This window comes from Watersipora subatra, chromosome 5 (genome assembly GCF_963576615.1).
Source record: "Watersipora subatra chromosome 5, tzWatSuba1.1, whole genome shotgun sequence".
In the NCBI taxonomy this organism is placed as follows: domain Eukaryota; kingdom Metazoa; phylum Bryozoa; class Gymnolaemata; order Cheilostomatida; family Watersiporidae; genus Watersipora; species Watersipora subatra.
Window position 1 is genome coordinate 54939933 of NC_088712.1, and position 21062 is coordinate 54960994.

Genomic DNA, 21062 nt, shown 5'->3' on the forward strand with positions numbered 1-21062 from the left:
TTTAATTTTACATTTTAATTAATCACATTTCCTTGCATCATTTTTTATTTGTTGCTTTTTGAAAGCATGTAGTAAGTTAGGACAATAACCAACATGTTTTTTCTGTTACAATATCTTGTTTTAAGCGTTTTTGTTTGCGTTTTTTAGAGTATGGAAGCCAATTAATATATATTTAATTGTTCTATATATAAATAAATTGCACCAACATGCGAGTAAATTGACATACGAGCTCAGTCCCAGAATGCATTAGGCTTGTAAGTTTAAGTATGACTGTACATCTATTGATGCGTGAAGGTATGCTCAAAATTCAAGCTAGAGGATAATCTTTACTATAATAAGAGCCGCATCCGTACGCCTGTTCGAATCGACGCTAAAAGCGTTAAAAAATTGCTCTGCACAGGAATCTAACTCAGATATTTGAACTCCCAGCCAAGCATGTTACCACCTGCACTACGCACCCACCTTGCTGCATCATGGAATAATTGTACACATACGGTAGTTATCACACATGATGATCTCTCACTGCATACAAGACTGCCTGATTACTAGTCTTAATTATAAAATGAGTCGTGTCCACCTGTCCGAAGCCACGGGGAGGGTTATGAGAGGAAAAATAAATGCTTCATACTGAATTTAACCCCGTGACACTCAGCTTACTAGACAAACACACTAACACCTGCACCAATACACAGCTTTCAGTTTTCATAGTTGTGTAGATAATTATTATTATTTATCAGCATACTTGCATACACTAGTAGACTGCCAGAGTACTAGTAGTAATAAACTCACAAGTAACTGCAGGATGTGCATCCAACAGTTGACCAGCTGACTTAAAATAAGGTACTTCCATGCTGATACCGACAATCAAAACGCCTAAATTATTAAGAATAGTAAAATATACTGAGCCCCAAATGATAACTGACTGTTGAATATTCTGCTAAATGTGTAAACAACCTACTAGCTGTCGATCTGCACTTAGTGATTGTCACAAGCACCTTCAGTAGTCACCCCAATGCTACACCATATGATATCTAGCTCGCCTACTTGTACTAGCGATTTCTAATGGATGTTGGAGCTTTAGCTCGCCAAATTCTTCGTGCAGGGGCTAATGATAGTAAACCAACAGTGTCAACAGATTCGCTTTACAGTCATACTTCGACTTACGAGCTTAATGCGTTCTGAGACTGAGCTCGTATGTTAATTTACTCGCATGTTGGTGCAATTTGTTTATATATAGAATCATTAAATATATATTGATTGGTTTCCATGCTCTAAAAGATGCAAATAAAACACTCAAAATAAGATATTGTAACAGAAAGAACATGTTGGTTATTGTCCTAATTTACCAAATGCTTTCAAAAAGCAACAACTAAAAAATAATGCAAGGAAATGTGATTAATTAAAATGTAAAATTAAATACATACGATAGCAGCTAACGCTAGCATTTGCCAGAGAGGAAGAGATAAGTTATCCTTCATTACAACAGTTGACTTTGATAAATTTGGATTTTATCAATGTCTTAAAAGACAAACGTAAAAGCAAACCTAAAAGCAAACTTTCATTTTTAACTTAACGTATTTGAAATTTCTTCAGCGTTCGTAGTTTGAAGTTTATCGCTGGTTAGCTAATTTTTCCTTTGTTTCGCTTTCACGACTAGCCCGCCGTTTTAAGATAATCCTATCTAAAGACGTTTGCCTTTGTCGCCCTTTCAACATGTTGCAATTAGGACGAATGCAGGTGTCGTCACCAAAGGTTAATGCACGACCACTAGCCAACTCGTCCGAATGTCTATTTTTATAGTTTTGCTCGATAGCACCGGCCTTTTCATATAGCATCGTTTTAGTTACGCTGTCACCGGCCAATTGTTTATCCAATGCCTGAGCAGTCTCTCCATCAGCGGTCGAGAAGATCGCTGCGCCGTTTAGAAACTATGGCCAGTCCTTTTGCGAACTAAATGCCCTGAATATAATCCTTCGGTTTGATAATTGTGGATGTATTTCTGTCATATTGCTGAGCTAGCTCAATCACGCATACACATTTTGCATATTTTTTAATAATTTTCTGTTTAATATCAACTGTTATCATTCGCTTTTTTTTTGCATTATCTTTCATTTTACTGGCAAACTTTCAGTCAACGCAGAGTACTTTTAATTCACATAGTTCTGCACTGAAAATCGCACACAAAAAACACGGTACAAAAGTATAATCTGAGCAGTTGAAAAATACAGAGTGATGCTGTTCTCATAAAACACCTCCGGCATACTTGGCAACTGACTCACGTGCTCGTATCTCAAACATGGCTCGTATGTTAGTGCTAAAACTTGCTTAAAAGCTGGCTCGTATCTCAAGTTTCTCGTATGTTGGAGCACTCGTAAGTTGAAGTATTACTGTATTTTAATCCAGCACATGCCAGTAGCAAACTATTTCCGATGACGTTGATCTTGCGAGCGACCCACTTTTTACACATACGATTTGGAACTGCAATACAAGTGTAGATATGAACAGTGATACAAATGTGGATATGAATTGTGATACAAGTGTAGATATGAGCTGTGCTACAAGTGTAGATACGAGCTGCGACACAAGTGTAGATACGAACTGCGATACAAGTGTAGATAAGAACTGTGATACAAGTGTAGGTATGGACTATGATACAAGTGTAGATACGAACTGCGATACAAGTGTAGATAAAAACTGCGATACAAGTGTAGGTATGAACTGTGATACAAGTGTAGATGTGAACTGTGATACAAGTGTAGATATGAACAGCGATGCAAGTGTAGATATGAACTCTGATACAAGTGTAGATATGAACTCTGAGACAAATGTAGATATGTTTCAGGCACTATATGAATGACCGGCACAGTCTGCTACTACTGCTCCCACGAATTGTAGTGTACTATCTTTGTTCAACTCACATTGTCCTCAGCTGTGCCGAGCTGTACTATAATCTTACATGACCTCTCGTGTACGAGCTGCCAAAAATCTTTGACTGTGTTCTGAAGAGGAAGTTGTGTAGCATAAAACTGGTCCAACTTCCTGTAACCCTACAATAGAACAACTTGGTATTTCACAGATGGGCTAAAACAAGCATTATAGATAGAATGAATGATAGAATGATAAGTTTGGGTGAGTGGCTACTTCATCGAGGACAGAATTGTAAAATATATTAATGATTTTCTAAAGTAAATATAATTTAAATTATAAATAATTCCACGACCAAACACGGGCATAGCGATTGTTTGGGAGATTTATGATAAATGCAAATGTGCACACAACTCCCAAAAAATTATCTGTTAACGGCGTGACCTTGTACCGAAATATCGTCAACAAATTTAACCATTTTTGTGTAGAGTCGTTTAAGTATAATAATGATACAAAACACATATAAACCTATTTAAATATGTTACCAAGTCTTTGAAAGGTTACCACAACATCTTAAAACTAACCCATTTGATCGGATTATACGTAAATAGACATTAATTCGGCCTTAAATCGAAATAAAAACTTTGCAAGCCTATTTTAATCAAAATTAAGACCGGCATATGAAACGCCGATAAAGCCGTGCGAAAGAGAGTAGAAATATTAAGTCGCCAGCATTTCACGAGAAAAACGTGGACATTTAACCAGTCTATAGCATTGTTTAATTGCCGAAGGTTTCTGTAATTAACGTAGACTGTTTTGAGGCGTAGACCGATTTACAGGTACGAAAATGTGGTACACAGATTATCAGCATACGTTTTTTGTCCAATTACCGAAGGTTTTTTAACTTATCTAGAACATTAACCAGATTTCTTTGCATCTTATCTAAAAGCTAGGGCCGAACTACAATGCCCTTTGTGACAAGAATATTTCTTTATTTCACTCCAGTTTGCAGAAAACTTCCAGACGCGTGAATGCTAATGCTTGCTTTTTGTTACATATTGCTGTATGTTCGAACAGTTTATCAGCATACGTTTTTTGTCCAATTACAGAAGGTTTTTTAAATTATCTAGAACATTAGCCAGATTTCTTTACGTCTTATCTACAAGCTAGGGCCGAACTACAATGCCCCTTTGTGACAAGAATATTTCTTTATTTCACTCGTTTGCAGAAAACTTCCACACACGTGAATGCTAATGCTTACTTTCTGTTACATATCGCTGTCAAAACCATTCTACATTCACAACACAACCAACTTTCAAACTGTATATTACACAGCAGCTTGCGGTTTTATTTTTAATACTGCATTTCAGAGATATAATAAACATATTTCCTTATTGCTGTTGTTAGTTAAATTACGTACAGTAGGTTAGGTCTACAGCTTGAATTAATATTTATTTTATTGTTGTCAAATATAAGTTTGAGATAGTAGTAGATTAGGTCTGATTTTTATACAACCTTTTGTTTTGCATAATTGACCTTTTGAATTTCATTTCAAAACAACTTGACAACTACCATGGACATACAACCTTCCAGAACACCACGTCATCGCAGTGGCCGTTCACGTGTCTCCCAATTATTACGGAGGAGAAGAAATAGAAGGTCCTCACAGCAACCATCAACATCAAATGCTAATGTTCAACAACACGCTAATCAAAATAATAAAAACAACTCATCTGATTCAGAGAATTCTTTAGTAGATGTTGTAGGCGAAGCCTACAACATCTAACTAAAGAATTCTACTTTTGTAGAATTCTGACCTGTTGTAACTATTTTTTCAACAACCAGCAGTACTCTTTCTTTTTTCCATTATCACTTTGGTCGTGGGCTGTATGACAGGGGAATTTCTAGTTTTAAAAATGTTAAACAATTGACTCTTATCTTAAAAGATTATAAATATTGAATCAGCCTAGGATAAAACGCAGCTTACAAATCTTGTCAATAGTAAATTCTCTTGAGAAGAAGATACATACATTGACTCTGACTGCATTAATGTAAGTCTGGCCATCAAGGGAGTTGAGGTATATCCTGTATTTGTCATCTGAAAGAGAAATCAGAGACTGGTAAGACAGTTACAACATTTACGTTTACCACAGAACAATAATATACACATGTAATAATATAATACACATCAATAATATGTACATGTGATAATACTTTGAATATAATAATCCATCTCCATATTTTATCAAAGAGGATGCCATACATGTGCTACAAGAGTACATTAGAATGCTGAGGAAAACACATTATAAGCTAGCCAATCAGTGGTTTAGCCTGTTGTTCTACCCATTGCCCGACTGCTCGTTTTACTTGTCTGCATTAATCAGCAAATTGAAACCAAAGGCTATCATAATGAGTTACTGCCAAAGGCAGCTCAGTGACTGTGTTATGCACAGATTACATGTGCGATAATCATTTTTACAAGTTTTCTTATTGTACCCATCCCTAACTGTTATTAGAAAGTGAAGACAAATCCAAATGCTGAATACGAATACTCACCTGGTAGGATATTTTGTAGTCTGTTCAAATCCTTGTTCTCCTTGCCTGATTCACTGACCGAAGGCACCTGACTTAATGTTTCTTCAATGTACTGCAAGAAAAAAACATTCAGCTATCTCTAATAAACAGTAATAACTACTTTTTAAAGGACAATATTTTAGCAAATATTTGTGTAAGTAAAAATTGTCTGAATGAAGTATAAGCATTAGTCAGCAAACAAGCACCAGCGATAGCTGAACTGGCAGCACGCACCTGGTACTCTCTCCTGAGCAGCTGCTCATCGGCAGCCTTCTGAGGCAACATGTCTGTTAGTGTGAGGAAATCTTGAGTAGAAATGGCATCATAAAGCAATCTGTGTACAAAGATATACTGCTCCTACAATTGTCAACAGATGACAGCTGAAGTTCTAGCGGTAACTGGAAGTATCGTTAGAAACCTGTTCTTACTTTTCTTCTGTGTTTTTATTTCATCAGTCTCCAACTCTCAGTTGAAGGAAACATATTAAAGGCAGCCCGATTCCTTTTAGTACATTAAATAATTTTTGCAACCAAATATTCTTGCATCCAATGAAAAATATCTCAAAGCCAACATAAATACTTGCATATAAATGACAAAATTGATAGTTTGCAAAATTATCATTATTTTACTAAACATGATAGCCTATGATAAACGTTAATTAACTATATTATAAAATATAATATAAAATTTTTTACCAAAAGCTACAAAGCGTAAATAATGTTTACTTATGTTAGGATTTAATCTTTTAGTAAAATTTAAAAGAGTAGTAATAAAAACATTAATAATGGCAATAGTAATATTAGTATCAGTAATAGTATTAGCACTAGTTATAAGAATAGTAATAGTAAGTTACAGCTGGGACGATATTACGATATTTCGGTATACCGTCGATATCATTTTTTGATACCGACCATACCAAGTGCTTTCTGCCCATATCGAAATATTGGATATCGTCGATATTTGACGATATCGACGATAATATATATATAATGTACAGTAAAACATGGATAGCTCGAACACAGGGTTAACTCGAACGATTTTTTGGTCCGTTCCCACGTAATAATAATCTGCCAGATAATCTGCTCTTTACTGTAACCTTACCAACACTTTGGTTGGGTTACACCTTCTGGTTACAATTGCTGGAATGCTTGTAGCTTTAGTACGCTAGTAGACTACGTGAGCTCGGCATCAGTGATTGACAGCGCCAAACATCTTACCATGTGATTTTGTAAATATTTAGTGGCTAGCTTTTACTGATGGTAATAATACAGCTCTGGCAAATACAGCTTTCAAATACAGTCAAACATGGATAACTCGCCCACGGATAGCTCGAACACATGGTTAATTCGAACGGTTTCTTTGGTCCGTTCCCACATAATGATAAACTACTTTAGATAACTCAACATCAACTTTGTTAACTCGAACAGTTTTTTGCCCGACGGCTACCGAAACGGTTTGTTATCGCTTTAGAAAATCACTTTTTTCCAAGCCATAGAGGTGAACATCAACTTTTCGTAGCTCATAGGCATCGTTATTACCATCATCGGCAAAATATTTTTGTCAAAGACTTTTCTAAAGGTTTGGTGAAGTTTGATTTTTACCAAACATCTGCTTAGCGATGGCCCTTCGGAAGCAAGGAAAAGTGAGGTAACCTTCGCATAAACTTCAAGAAAAATCAGCAAAATTGATCTTGGTTAAAACGCTCCAAAGAAAAAGATATATTTTCTTCTGAGCATTTCAACAGCGATTTGTTTGCCAATTTTAATCTAAAAAACGTCCTGGCAATAACATCACCTCAAACAACAAACCAATCTCAAGTGATAGAAAAATCTCTATACCTTTTGATAAAAATATTTTAAACTTTATATTAGAAGCATTCAATTTGAAACAAGCCATTTATGCTTTTGATTTATATTATAGCTTGTATATTTACATGTATCTACTAATAAATAAATACATGGACTTGTGACAGTGCTCTGATAACTTGAACGCTCTGACAACTCGAACACTTTCGCTCGGTCCCGTGAAGTTTGAGTTATCCATGTTTGACTGTATATATTTTACTGGATTGGACGAAGTCTTCATACTGGTACATGGATTCATTAGGGAGTTGTTCTCCCATGGCAGCTTTTTTTGGCAGGTAAGACAACTTAGAATACCATACCCGATATTTCGATATATCGGTTGGCTATGCCATCATATCGTACTGAAACGAATTTTTGATATCGTCCCAGCACTAATTACAGCCATAGTGTTTCTCAACACAAACAAGATGAAACACAAGTTTAACTGCGAATATAAGCAAATAATCAATCTTTATAAGAAAGGTGGAAGCTATTATTTGCTAGTCTTTAAGAATTGAGCAGTTTGTCTTTCATGTTCAACAGGAGGTTAAAATTAACTCAGCATTTTAAGGGATATTCAACTTTAAGGCTTCAAGGTGATACTTTAAATTGTGAACGCTGGTTTGTGAAAATAATAGTGAACTCGCTATATTGCTGAAAAAATGCTAGAGTTAACAATAAAAATAGCTAATTACAAAAAACGCTTGAAGTTCACGAAAAATTAAACTATAAAAAAAATTTAATTACCAAAATCATTGTGTGAAAGGTTACATGAACAGTTTCAACTTGCTCGAGTGGCTTTCGTATAACTGTTACAAGTGAGAATATCTTTATTTATATGTATAAATCTCAGTGTTTGTTTGTAGTCTGTTGTTCGCGTGTCCAGTTACAGCAATTAAAATGTTATGCAAAAAATCTACTTCGCAATAAAATTGAACTTCAAACCACCAGTTCTGCACCACCAGTTAAAAAGCAAATCGTATACAAAACTAGCTTGTGATGGAAATCAACATATATAATCAACTAGTTCAGCCAATTAAAAGTTCTTTTTACGTTTTGCCTTTCTTTGGTGTGGGTAACCAAGCCTTCACACACTCCTTATATGAGCCAGTGTATAAAATATTCACAGATATTTACGTGCATAAAGTATTCATCACCCTGCTGTGGCATAATCAGTATTCAGTAGCAACTACCTGCTACCTGCTGTCAGCAGAAGTTCTCCATATAATTAATCAATGATCGTTGCATGTATTGAAAAAAACAATCTGCGTTAGTTTTTTGACCAATGATACGCTTGACAACAAGAAGTATGATTACACACGGAGTTGCACAATAGCTGCCCTGTAATTTGCATACACTCCACTCGTATGTTCACCCTGTTTGGTGGGCCTTATTACGGATCAGTCTTACCTCAGTTTGTATCATATATGGTCTCCTCTTTCTCATCTGCTTGACACACTTGTAGACATCAACCTTCAACTCTGCCTTGGCCTGTGCCAGCAGGTAGTCTAGGGCTATGATAGTGCCAGTTCTCCCCACACCAGCGCTATAAGTTACAATCATAGAAGTTGCTTCAATCAATGAGTGAGAATCAGATAGAGAAAGTGGAAAGAAGTATGACTTTGATGGTAAATGTCTTTCTGTTTAAAGCATTATAACTAGTCTCTACTAAGTTTACTAAACTTGTCTATAAAACTAGCCATTTAATCTTGATAAAAACTTGTTGTAGTAAAGTCAACTTTCAAGCCCTAATTTCCTTAATTCATAACTCAAGTACAGTGTGCCCTCGGGTTACCATGACCCTGTTATACGATTTTCACCTTACGATCTAGAACACGATGTTTTTTGCCTTCGTCATATGACATTTTTTGCCATATATCAACAAATTGTTTTTATTGAAATTCAAATTTGGCAGTTGGTGTGCTGAATACGTCAGACTAACGAAGATGCTGATATGCTATTCGCCGAAATCCCTCCCACAATGCATGAAAGAGTTATAATGCTCGCTCTCTCCGTTCAGCATCGTTTGTTATTTGTTACAGTGAAAACGAAACCGAAAACAGATAAGTGACAAAAGTTTAGCCAATGACAAAGTTGAAGTTTAGCTTAGTAAAATACATACTAAAACTTAGCTTCAAGAATGTGTTTAATAAGCTAAACTCATTTAGGTTTACTTCAACGTTTATGTTATACGCCTACCACGAAGGTAAGAACTGCCAACGGCACGTACATGCACATAGTACATTGTAATGTTACATTTTATTGCAGATCATAACAAATAAACACACTGCAGTTACTATAGGTAACCATAGTTACAAAGGTTAACATATTATTTTGTTACTACTTATTAATATGTACAATACATATATAAAATTTTGATGATTTTTACTAGGGGGCATTTGCATTAGATAATTACTATGGGCTTCTAGACCCTCTATACGACATTTTTGCCTTACGATGCCAACACTGGAACAAATTCAATTCATATGGTGTGGGCCCACAGTAAGTTACCCTCACTTAATGACAGGCTTATGTTCTGAAGACACTGTCGTTAAGCGATTATGTCATTAAATGGACCTCCAACCCTAGCGCCTCCATTGATGAACAATTTCCTTGGTAGTAGACTATTGTATTGCACACCTATATATAGGCTATTTACACTGTACTGTACTTCTTCAGATTTTGTTTTTCTCTACATTCTATGAGATTTTTAATAATAAGTCTAAAATTTTAACAAGCACATGGACATTCTCTTTTTCATTTAGCTGCTGCGTGTGCATGAGCTTGTAAACAAATGTTAGGCTATCATAGCACATTGCAGTAAATGTTACATGTTTTCACTTAAATTTTTATGCTTACTTCTTTGGTATTACTTTTTTATTTAGTATTTGTATGTGCCACAGATCTTTGTTATAGTGCTTCAACTAGATACTAGCCTAACACCGGGTACCCATCGTAAATCCGAATCGTAGCTAAGCAAACCCCTTATTAAGTGAGGACTACTTGTATTTCACTTCATAAACTCTCCAAACCCCAATTTGGCTAATATCGAAAATCAGAATAAAAAACGAATGCACCTAGAGTGACATAAACATCTCAGTGTGGTTTGACGCCGTTGAATAATTCAATGCTTTAAAAAATTACCAAATCTTCCCTATTTCAAGAACCATATCCGCTCGTCTGATGCCATTCTTAGAGGTTAGGAAAAAAAACATGACACTGGAATCGCACTCATATATTCAGGTTAGCAGCCAGGCACACTACCAACTGCACCACCCGATCATCTTGCCATATTGCGGAATAACTGTGTACACACTTATTACACCTGATGATCTCTCACGGTACTCCTAGCTTACTAATATCCTACAAATTAGCCTATGCTTAGCTATCGAGTCCCTGAGCGATGTTATAGATTCCCATAGAAATGATTTAGGGTTACACTCATACTATGATGAGAATTAGACAGTTTGGAGCAGACAAGACCATATTATTTACCTGCAATGTATAAGTAGAGGACTGCTTGTTTTCTTGAACTGCCGAGAGATGATGCCGTAGAAGGTGAGAAAAGGAAATGAAGTAGAGGGTACATCATGGTCAGGCCAGCTAGTAAACTGATAGTGAGTCAACCTCTTTTCTTCCCCTCCCTGCAGAAGACACAGAATCACCCACAATTTTGAACATCAATCGCTGCCTGCTTTCTATCTATGCTAATTTCATTACATATAAATACTAAATCTGACAAAATAAAATGATTAAACAACGCTAGTTTAAACGCAACAATTAAAAGTAATTTTAACTAGTAAATTTACAAAATCTAAATTCACTATAATATAAGTGAATTTAAACCAACTTGTAAAATAATCAAGGATTAATCAACTAAAATAGAAAGTAGATATATATTAAACAGCGGGTAGATAAGCCATAGATAGTAATTCAGCACCGCACCACGTAAGCTTGGAGTGTAGTAATTGTATAATCAGGCCATGACACAATACCATCATTGTGTATTTTTATATTTCCAAACTCCAGCATTTCTCCTTCTGTTTCGGGCCAATATTGATAACATTTCATCTAAAATTCATAAATTGTTATTATAGTTCAGACAAGTACATGTATGTGAGCCCTTCACTCCAAAGCTGAATGAGTATACGAGCTTCCTGAACTGAACAGGAATTGCTTCCTCCTGGCCAACTTGATTACATAAAGGGAGATAAATACTACTGTTGGCAAAAACATATAGCAACAACCTAAACCTTTTCCTCCTATTCTGCTCGAAGCTGGACAAGTTACAACAACCAACATGTAGTTTTACTGTGCCTGTCCAGCAATGATGACGAATAGCTTGGAGAAACTGGAGTAACTGTACAGCTTATAATACAATCGCTTCCTCAATGATCGGGATTTTAGGGAGTGACTCGGAAAACTGGTAACTACAGCATCTAATTGCTATCAACATTGACTGCTTGTTGAATTTAGTTAAGGTAAAATTACTGCAATCGTGAACCTTAATAGGTGTTAAAGCGATAAGAGAAAAGTTGCCACTACAAACCAATAATACCGCAGTCAGCGTACAGTCATTAAATTAAAAAGTTAAGTTTAATTTTGTCTTTTTGAAGGCCCAATGGGGCAAGTGTGGGATGGCCCAGGAACGGAATGTACTTTAAGGTTCGCATAATGTAAAGCTTCTTAGGACAGATTAGATGCATTGTAGAAGCATCTATTGTACTAAGATCTCCAAGAAACGCTTACCTACCTTTAAGTACCTACCTTGAAATATCCCATACACTATGACTAGCTTGAAATATTTGTTATGTTATACATATTTCCAGTGAGCATATATACTTTGCCAAAAGGATTGGTGAATATTACACAATAATAATACACCGCGCGTAGACACTTGGTACAGAGGTTCCTACAGGTTCACATACCAACTACTACATACCTTGTTAGACTCATAGACTCGAGTTGCCATGACTATAAGTTGGATGTCTTGTTGCCAGATCATAAGCCAAAAATCCTCAACTGTCAGGTTGGTAGGACCTGAGGAGAACAAGTACTGGTTTAACCCTTTAATTGCATCTCACGCACGCAGGCACATACACACACATTCATTCATCTAGATATATATATATTTCTCAAAGTTTGTCGTATGTAGGTTTGTAGGATTGATTGTCCGGCTATAGATCTTAAAATCTTGGAATAAATATTCCGTACTGAAGAAGATTCAATCTCTATGCCTGCCGTTCACCAGTCTGACGCCTTACCCACTAGACTACAGAAATCGATTTGCTTGCTTGCCAATATAAGTAATTATATGAGAGCAAATACCTAACTGCTTTGCGTATGACGCGGGTCATAGCATAACGTCACAAGAAGCTGTTCGCTCACATTATTAAACTGGCTAATAGTGAGCAACTCTCACTACTTCTCATTGTTTATAAGACAAAACACTTTTCTCATGATATGTAGTTTGATAGAATGGCAAATGTTGTTATATGTTAAATACAAATCAATTTCCTGCCCAAAGACTTTTTTATTACCCGGGCAACTCTAGGTAGCACAGCTAGTAAACATATATACACATATATATACATACAGTCAAACATGGATAACTCGCCCACGGATAGCTCAGACACATGGTTAATTTGAACGGTTTCTTTGGTCCGTTCCCACGTAATGACAAATTGCTATAGATAACTCGACCTCAACTCTGTTAACTCGAACAGTTTTTTGCCCAACGGCTACCGAGACGGTTGTTATCGCTTTAGAAAATCACTTTATTCCAAGTCATAGAGGTAAACCTCAACTTTTCGTAAATCATAGGCGTCGTTATTACCACCGTCGGCAAAATATTTTTGTCAACTACTTTTCTAAAGGTTTGGTGAATTTTGATTTTTACAAAACATCTGCTTAGCGATCGCCTTTCGGAAGCATGGAAAAGTGAGGTGACCTTCGCATAAACTTCAAGAAAAATCGGCAAAATTGATCGCGGTTAAAACGCTCAAAAGAAAAAGATGTCTTTTCTTCTGAGCATTTTAACAACGATCAAGTTTTGCCAATTTTAATCTAAGAAACGTCCTGGCAATAACATCACCTCAAACAACAAAACAATCTCAAGTGATAGAAAAACCTCCTATACTTTTTGATAAAAAAGTTTTAAACTTTACATTAGAAGCATTTAATTTGAAACAAGCCATTTATGCTTAGGATTTCTATTATAGTTTGTATATGTGCATGTATCTACTAATAAATAAATAAATGGACTTGTGACAGTGCTCTGATAACTTGAACGCTCTGATAACTCGAACACTTTTGCTCGGTCCCGTGAAGTTCAAGTTATCCATGTTTGACTGTATATACACACATACACATACCTTTATGTGGATATGTATGCTTATATCTACATATAAACATACATATCCACATATGCGCACATATAAACATACAAAAACACATGAGTTGTCTAGTCTTTTTCTTAGAAATAGCTAAAAACGAAAGAAACAAATCTTAATTTTCTATAAATTTGCACTTTTGAGTAGTTTAAACTTCAGCTTAAATTTCCCAAAGAAGTGTACCTATTAGAGAGCAAGCTGTAACTTTCCCTAAAATTAAGTTACTAATAAATGACCAAACATCTGTTTCAGAGGTGAGACAAGAAAAGTTGCTTTGCAGAGTCTCTAGGTAGTAGTCTCATCACAAATATTTAGTTATAGCAACAAGTAGAGCGTTTGTGGTGATAACTGAAATACCTCACTGCAATCAATCAAACTCGTACCACAGAGCTTTCAGGAACTTTTAACAAAACCTGTTTGATGTATCAATGCCCAAATGCGAGTCTTCCAATGCTCATAACACTTGCAAGATATGCCGCCTATGGATGCTTGGGTAGTAACCTAATCGGGAAGACAAGATAATTTAGGAAAAAGATTTACCAATAGAAGGATAAATTTGTTTCGAAAAATGCAAAGTCTGAGGCTAATTTTAGAGTGAGCTTAAACTTGTGGTACATTAATACAAACTAAGGTCAAGGTCGTCGGAGTTAAGCAAAAGAGTTCAACATTCCTTAAAGACTGCTCTATACAATGACTGTGATTACTGATTGTAAAGTAAACATAATTTTCCTTGGCAAGTTTGTAAGCTCTCACCTTAATCACATATCCGTAGATGCTTCATCAGCCATAACTAACCTGCTGCACGTAAATTTAGACTAAGTTAACTAAATCTTACAAGACTACGATAGACATACCTTGAGCAGCTATATATTTTTCTTCGCCATCATATCCCTAGAAAAATATAAATAATAATACATGAGTTTAGAGCAATCGCACAACAGGCTTCAAGTACAATTATAAAGACAACTAAATTTTTGATCCACCAACAAGTTAGACTGAGGTGAGTTCGCATTAGTTGTCATTCGTACCTAGAAAAAAATGATACAGACGTGATTATTTGACAGAAACAAACATTTCTATCTGTATCATCTCTATTATGAGTATTGTTTGTATGTTAACCATTAACGCTCTGAACATGACATTCTATGATGAAGACGACACCTTACCCTTGGTGTTCAAATGATTAAAATTAGAGAAAAGATTTTTTGAGCTAAAGTGCTACAAACCTCAAGCACATAGAATTAACAAATATATTAGTATTTGAAAGCTGTATTTGCCAGAGCTGTATTATTACCATCAGCAAAAACTAGCCACTAAACATTTACAAAATCACATGGTAAGATGTTTTGCGCTGTCAATTACTGATGCCGAGCTCACGCAGTCTACTAGAGTACTAAAGCTACAAGCACTCCAGCAATTTTAACCAGAAGGTGTAACCCAACCAAAGTGTTGGTAAGGTTACAGTAAAGAGCAGATTATCTGGCAGATTCTACAAAGATTATTTTGAAATGTTTGATGAGACAGTTTGGACATCATTCATCAAAACACACTATGATGCAAAATATATTTCAAGTAAAATACGTGCGAACAGTTACTGTATCCTTCAACTCCAAAGCCTCACAGCAGATGCGCACAAATTATGTGCACCAGAATATGTGAACAAAAGCAAATTCTGATCAACATTCTCAAAGGGGATACTCAACACTTGCAAAAATATGTACATATGAAATATCTTGTACTACGTTCTGCCGCATTAAAACAATATCGTAACAGACAGTTGCATGCATCAGAACAATATCGTTACAGACAGCTGCATGCATCAGAACAATATCGTTACAGACAGTTGCATGCATCAGAACAATATCGTAACAGACAGCTGCATGCATCAGAACAATATCGTAACAGACAGTTGCATGCATCAGAACAATATCACAACAGACAGTTACATGCATCAGGACAGTATCGTAACAGACAGTTACATGCACAAACACAATTGTACATTTATTTACAAATATAGAAAGGCAACTGACCCTGAGGAAGTTGGCATTAATGAAATCTGTGCCCTGAGATGGGAGCCGTCTCAGGAGAACTCTGTATTCATCAGCTGCAACAGTCAACATCATCTCAAAGAATAGATAAAAACAAAAACCTGCAGATATCAATTTTTAAATTTTTAAACAAAATTTTAAAAATCAGTGATTAGAATTTTTTTACAATTTGGACATGAATATTACTGCAGACCTACTAAAGTCAATTGTTAAGGAAATAACTCTAAAAAAAGTTATTATCTAAATAAAAATTTAAATAAATTCTTATAATATAAATGCTAATAGAGTGAAAAGTTCTAACTGCTCAGAGATGTTCAGAGCCATATTTATTTAATGCTTTCTTTCACCACAGAACTTTTATCTTGCGGTATTCTTCAGATATGTAAGATCATATTCATGCGAATGAAAATGTTACGAAAGCTCCTCACGTCATTCAGAGGTAGGCTATTCAAGCACTTGCTTACCTTGTTACCAAACCTGTATGCGTACAAACATGTACAATATTCCCATATACATGTGAGTTTAGTAAGGGAACAAAATGACTAGACTACTTTGTTGTAAAAGGGCTAAAAACGCTAAGGAATAGATTATATATTTACAGAATGAATATTTGCTTCATAAACTAAACCCATAAACCACGGTAACCAACTATAGTTTGGCTGTTCATGCAAGTCTAATTAAAATATTATATAGATAAGAACACTGTGATAAAAACATGTGACCAAAACGACTAGCCTATCATAAAACAAGTTTCATTTAGATGACAATATCTAGAGAACAACAACTCTTGGAAGCATAGTAGAGTGGAAACTCATTTTTGAACGCTTCGGTTCTCGACCAAAAAATTTGAGATTTGTTTGTCTCGGATCTCTAAGATAAATTCGGTTCTCAACCAAACCGGAGCATCTTTTATTAAAATTAAAAAATCTTTGATTAAAATTAAACACGATCTATATCTACAAAAATTTATATAGGCCTACATTAATTCTAATGGGAAAAATTGTTTCAGATCTCGAACAACAAACAACCTTCTGAAACGGATTATGTTCGAGAACCGAGGTTCTACTGTAAATGATTAAAAAACACTAGGGAAGAAACAGCTGCATATAAATTGAGACATTCAAATGCTGCTGCCTATACTACAATTCGTGTATAACAACTATATATAAAAACCCACATATCTTTAGAGAAGCAAAAATAGGAAGTTCCTATATCATTGGTTTAATCCTAATAATAAAATATAAAATAAATATAAAATAATAAAATATTATTTGAACAACCTTCATCGACTTTCAATTTTTGTTTCTTGAAAATGTTGCACTCGCAGTATAGAATGTTTTATCATTATTGAAACAGTAAAGCTATTCGACCCCTACACACCGCAGTTATAATTCTTACTGAGTTAATTCTGTTAACTCAGTCTGTGATAATCACAGACTGAGTTAACAGAATGTATGGAAGCTCATTGCGTATGAGATAGCAGTGAAACTTTGCACTTTGTGAAACTTTGACGTTTGTTCCATTATTTAACAAACTACTCGTGAAGCTAAGATTCTGAATTAAAACCAAACTATCTGTATGATTCCTTTGAGAAACTCAGTGATTGGTTACTGTTCAACCTAAAAGCTAATCCAGTACTAGTCCAGTTACTAACAACAGAGTACCATGTTTTATTTGAAATGATACTGACCAGGACTAAGCAAACATTTTACACAGTTATCTTGTCAGTGACAATACTACTCCTTTCAATATTTCTTACTTCTTTTACTGCATATAAAGATATACTAGTAAGGATTATTTAGAAATATTTTATGACCTTTCACTTTATAACTATGTAGGCTATAATCTCAATTAGTAATTGCCAGCAAAAACTGCTTGAGGAGAGAGAGGGGCTGCATTGTACTGAAGTGTAGCGAATGTCACTGACGAGACACAAAACTGCTGCTGGAACTAAAAGAAACGCTTTTACTCTTGAGTGAAAACCCCCGGAGAGCTACACGCTACCCTCTGATCTTTATGAAGAGGTAAAACTGTAAACTGCAAGCTTGAGCTAATATATTTTTGGATGCAATTTTCCAAACGTATCTTGATTATACCTTGGACATAACTCTTAGGAATGTTTACAGCAGTAGCAATTATGCTGATCCAACAATTACAAAAAAATGGTACCTACATGAAATGTTCGATAGCACATGTTTGTTGGTAAACATGGTGCAACAACTATTTCACGCAACGAACTACCAATAACGAACAATCATTTCTCTGAATTTCTAGCAGAAAAAGTTAAACTAGATTTGATCAGCAAGTGTAATTTTCATGACGTGATGCATTTCAAGATATAGTGATCACTATCCGTGGTCACACAGAAGTAACTAGTGTTTTCTTGCTACTCTACCGTATAACAATAACAGAGAATTACTTCAGTTGCAGGTGTCGAGTACGATACCAAACGTCCCAGACAATACAAAGTGTGGCATCAAATCATCCTCATCAACTTGGACAGAAATAGACAAAGACTACCTGGGATGACTAATGATAGGATGTATAACCACTAGTACCCTGGGAATCTAGAGTGCCATGAGATATCGGCAGGTGTTCTGATAAAGTGCAGAATGTAACTCTGCACAAATATTTGGAATGCTAGAAGATAGCTGATTGGTGCAGGTGTTGGAGTGTTGGGCTACAGAGCTGAATGGTGTGAGTTCAAACCCTGTTTATAACAATATTTTCTCTTAACATCCAGCTGTAGCAACCGACATTTGTAGCATAGGCTACTCATCGGCACAGGAAGTGGTGTCTATGGTGAGTCATTTGTAGAATTTCATAATAAACCTATTTCTCCATGTGAATGTAACACGCACTTCTTACGTCGCCAGGTATAGTAACATACTAAGTTTATAAAACTGTGTAGTAGATAGTAATTGTTAGACAATGTGTAGTAGATAGTAATTGTTAGACAATGTGTAGTAGATAGTAATTGTTAGACAATGTGTAGTAGATAGTAATTGTTAGACAATGTGTAGTAGATAGTAATTGTTAGACAATGTGTAGTAGATAGTAATTGTTAGACAATGTGTAGTAGATAGTAATTGTTAGACAATGTGTAGTAGATATTAATTGTTAGACAATGTGTAGTAGATAGTAATTGTAAGACAATGTGTAGTAGATAGTAATTGTTAGACAATGTGTAGTAGATAGTAACTGTTAGACAATGTGTAGTCTGGAATCCTACATGATGAAATCTTTCTCCCATAATCCAACCAAGGCTTTAGACGGACGGACAGACAGACACGGCTGTTGCTATAGTAAAAATTCCAGTAACTATGTTTTTATTATGTTGGTCTATATCAAACAAATAGTTATTAATATATTAAACTCATAAATATTACACCTATGGTCATTAAAACAATCCAGATATCACTTGTAGCTGTTGACATCTTCAAATGTTAAAACTTCTTCCTAAAATAAACATTGCAAGGAGAGCTCCCTTTAATGATTAAAATCTTTGACCTTGCCAAAAACAAGATATTGTGATGAAAGACCAACCTTCAAAGCATGAAAATGTTCACAGCGTATTTACAAACATACGATCATCATTGATGGCTAGTATAAGTGTCCTAGTTACCTGGATAAAGGTCTTTGTACCTGCACTTGACTCTGTTCTCAGGCTTGAGAGCAGCCAACGTCTCACCAGTCGGGGCATCATGTAGTTTCTATAAATAGAATGGAAGAGGAAATAATCCAAATTATTGACTAGAAATGAATACAATATTACAAGAATAATTAAAACTGTAGTTTTCATTATATCCTAAATACCCTGCAATGCTGCCATAACAGCAGCACGAGATCATGCGAATATGCCATGCATATAATAATAGAAATGAACTAAGTTAAAACTGAATTACTTTGCTTTGGTTAGTCAATGCCTGACTCACACAGAACATACTGAACCTTAGACTCAAATTACAAATTCAGTTCGCCTACACATATACCTATATACCTAGACCTACACATATACCTATATACCTAGACCTACACATATACCTATATACCTAGACCTACACATATACCTATATACCTAGACCTACACATATACCTATATACCTACATACCTATACCTACATACCTATACCTACAAATATACCTATATACCTACATACCTATACCTACATACCTATATACCTATACCTACACATATACCTACATACCTATACCTACACATATACCTATATACCTATACCTATATACCTATACCTACACATATACCTATATACCTATACCTACACATATACCTACATACCTATACCTATATACCTATACCTACACATATACCTATACCTACACATATACCTATATACCTACATACCTATACCTACATACCTACACATATACCTACATACCTATATCTACATACCTATACCTACATACCTATACCTACATACCTATATTCCTACATACCTATACCTACATACCTATATACCTATACCTACACATATACCTACATACCTATACCTACACATATACCTATATACCTATACCTACACATATACCTATACCTACACATATACCTACATACCTATACCTATATACCTATACCTATATACCTATACCTACACATATACCTACATACCTATACCTACACATATACCTATATACCTATACCTATATACCTATACCTACACATATACCTATACCTATATACCTATACCTACACATATACCTACATACCTATACCTATATACCTACACATATACCTATATACCTACATACCTATACCTACATACCTACACATATACCTACATACCTATATCTACATACCTATACCTACACATATACCTACATACCTATACCTACATACCTATATACCTATACCTACACATATACCTATATACCTATACCTACACATATACCTATATACCTAAACCTACACATATACCTATATACCTATATCTACACATATACCTACATACCTATACCTACACATATACTCCTATATCTACACATATACCTACATACCTACATACCTATACCTACACATATACCTACATACCTATACCTACATACCTATATACCTATATCTACACATATACCTATATACCTATATCTACACATATACCTATATACCTACATCTACACATATACTAAAGTTTTCTCTTGAAGATGGACTTACACAATATCTTATGAGAAACTATCGGTATTTTTCTATCACTAGAAATTGTTTGTGATTTGTCATCTGACTGCCAGGACATTTTAAGATTAAAATCATTTTAAAATAATTTTGCTGTTGCAATCATAGCTTATGGCAGGTGCGGTTGTTATAGCAAAATAGGGAGCGGCAT

At 35.2% G+C, this 21062-nt stretch overlaps 1 protein-coding gene across 1 annotated transcript in view; it reads right to left on the reverse strand.

The window, feature by feature from the left end:
• Positions 1-21062, reverse strand: part of LOC137396308 (receptor-type tyrosine-protein phosphatase epsilon-like) — a 50986-nt gene that overhangs the window by 4633 nt on the left and 25291 nt on the right. The window contains exons 9-19 of the mRNA XM_068082525.1: positions 19349-19436; positions 15706-15779; positions 14530-14566; positions 12226-12323; positions 11229-11354; positions 10779-10927; positions 8694-8829; positions 5674-5796; positions 5422-5512; positions 4896-4963; positions 2919-3047 (exon numbers count right to left, since the gene is read on the reverse strand). Of these exons, the coding sequence (XP_067938626.1) occupies positions 2919-3047; positions 4896-4963; positions 5422-5512; positions 5674-5796; positions 8694-8829; positions 10779-10927; positions 11229-11354; positions 12226-12323; positions 14530-14566; positions 15706-15779; positions 19349-19436 (1119 nt within the window). The remainder of the gene's footprint in view (positions 1-2918; positions 3048-4895; positions 4964-5421; positions 5513-5673; positions 5797-8693; positions 8830-10778; positions 10928-11228; positions 11355-12225; positions 12324-14529; positions 14567-15705; positions 15780-19348; positions 19437-21062) is intronic.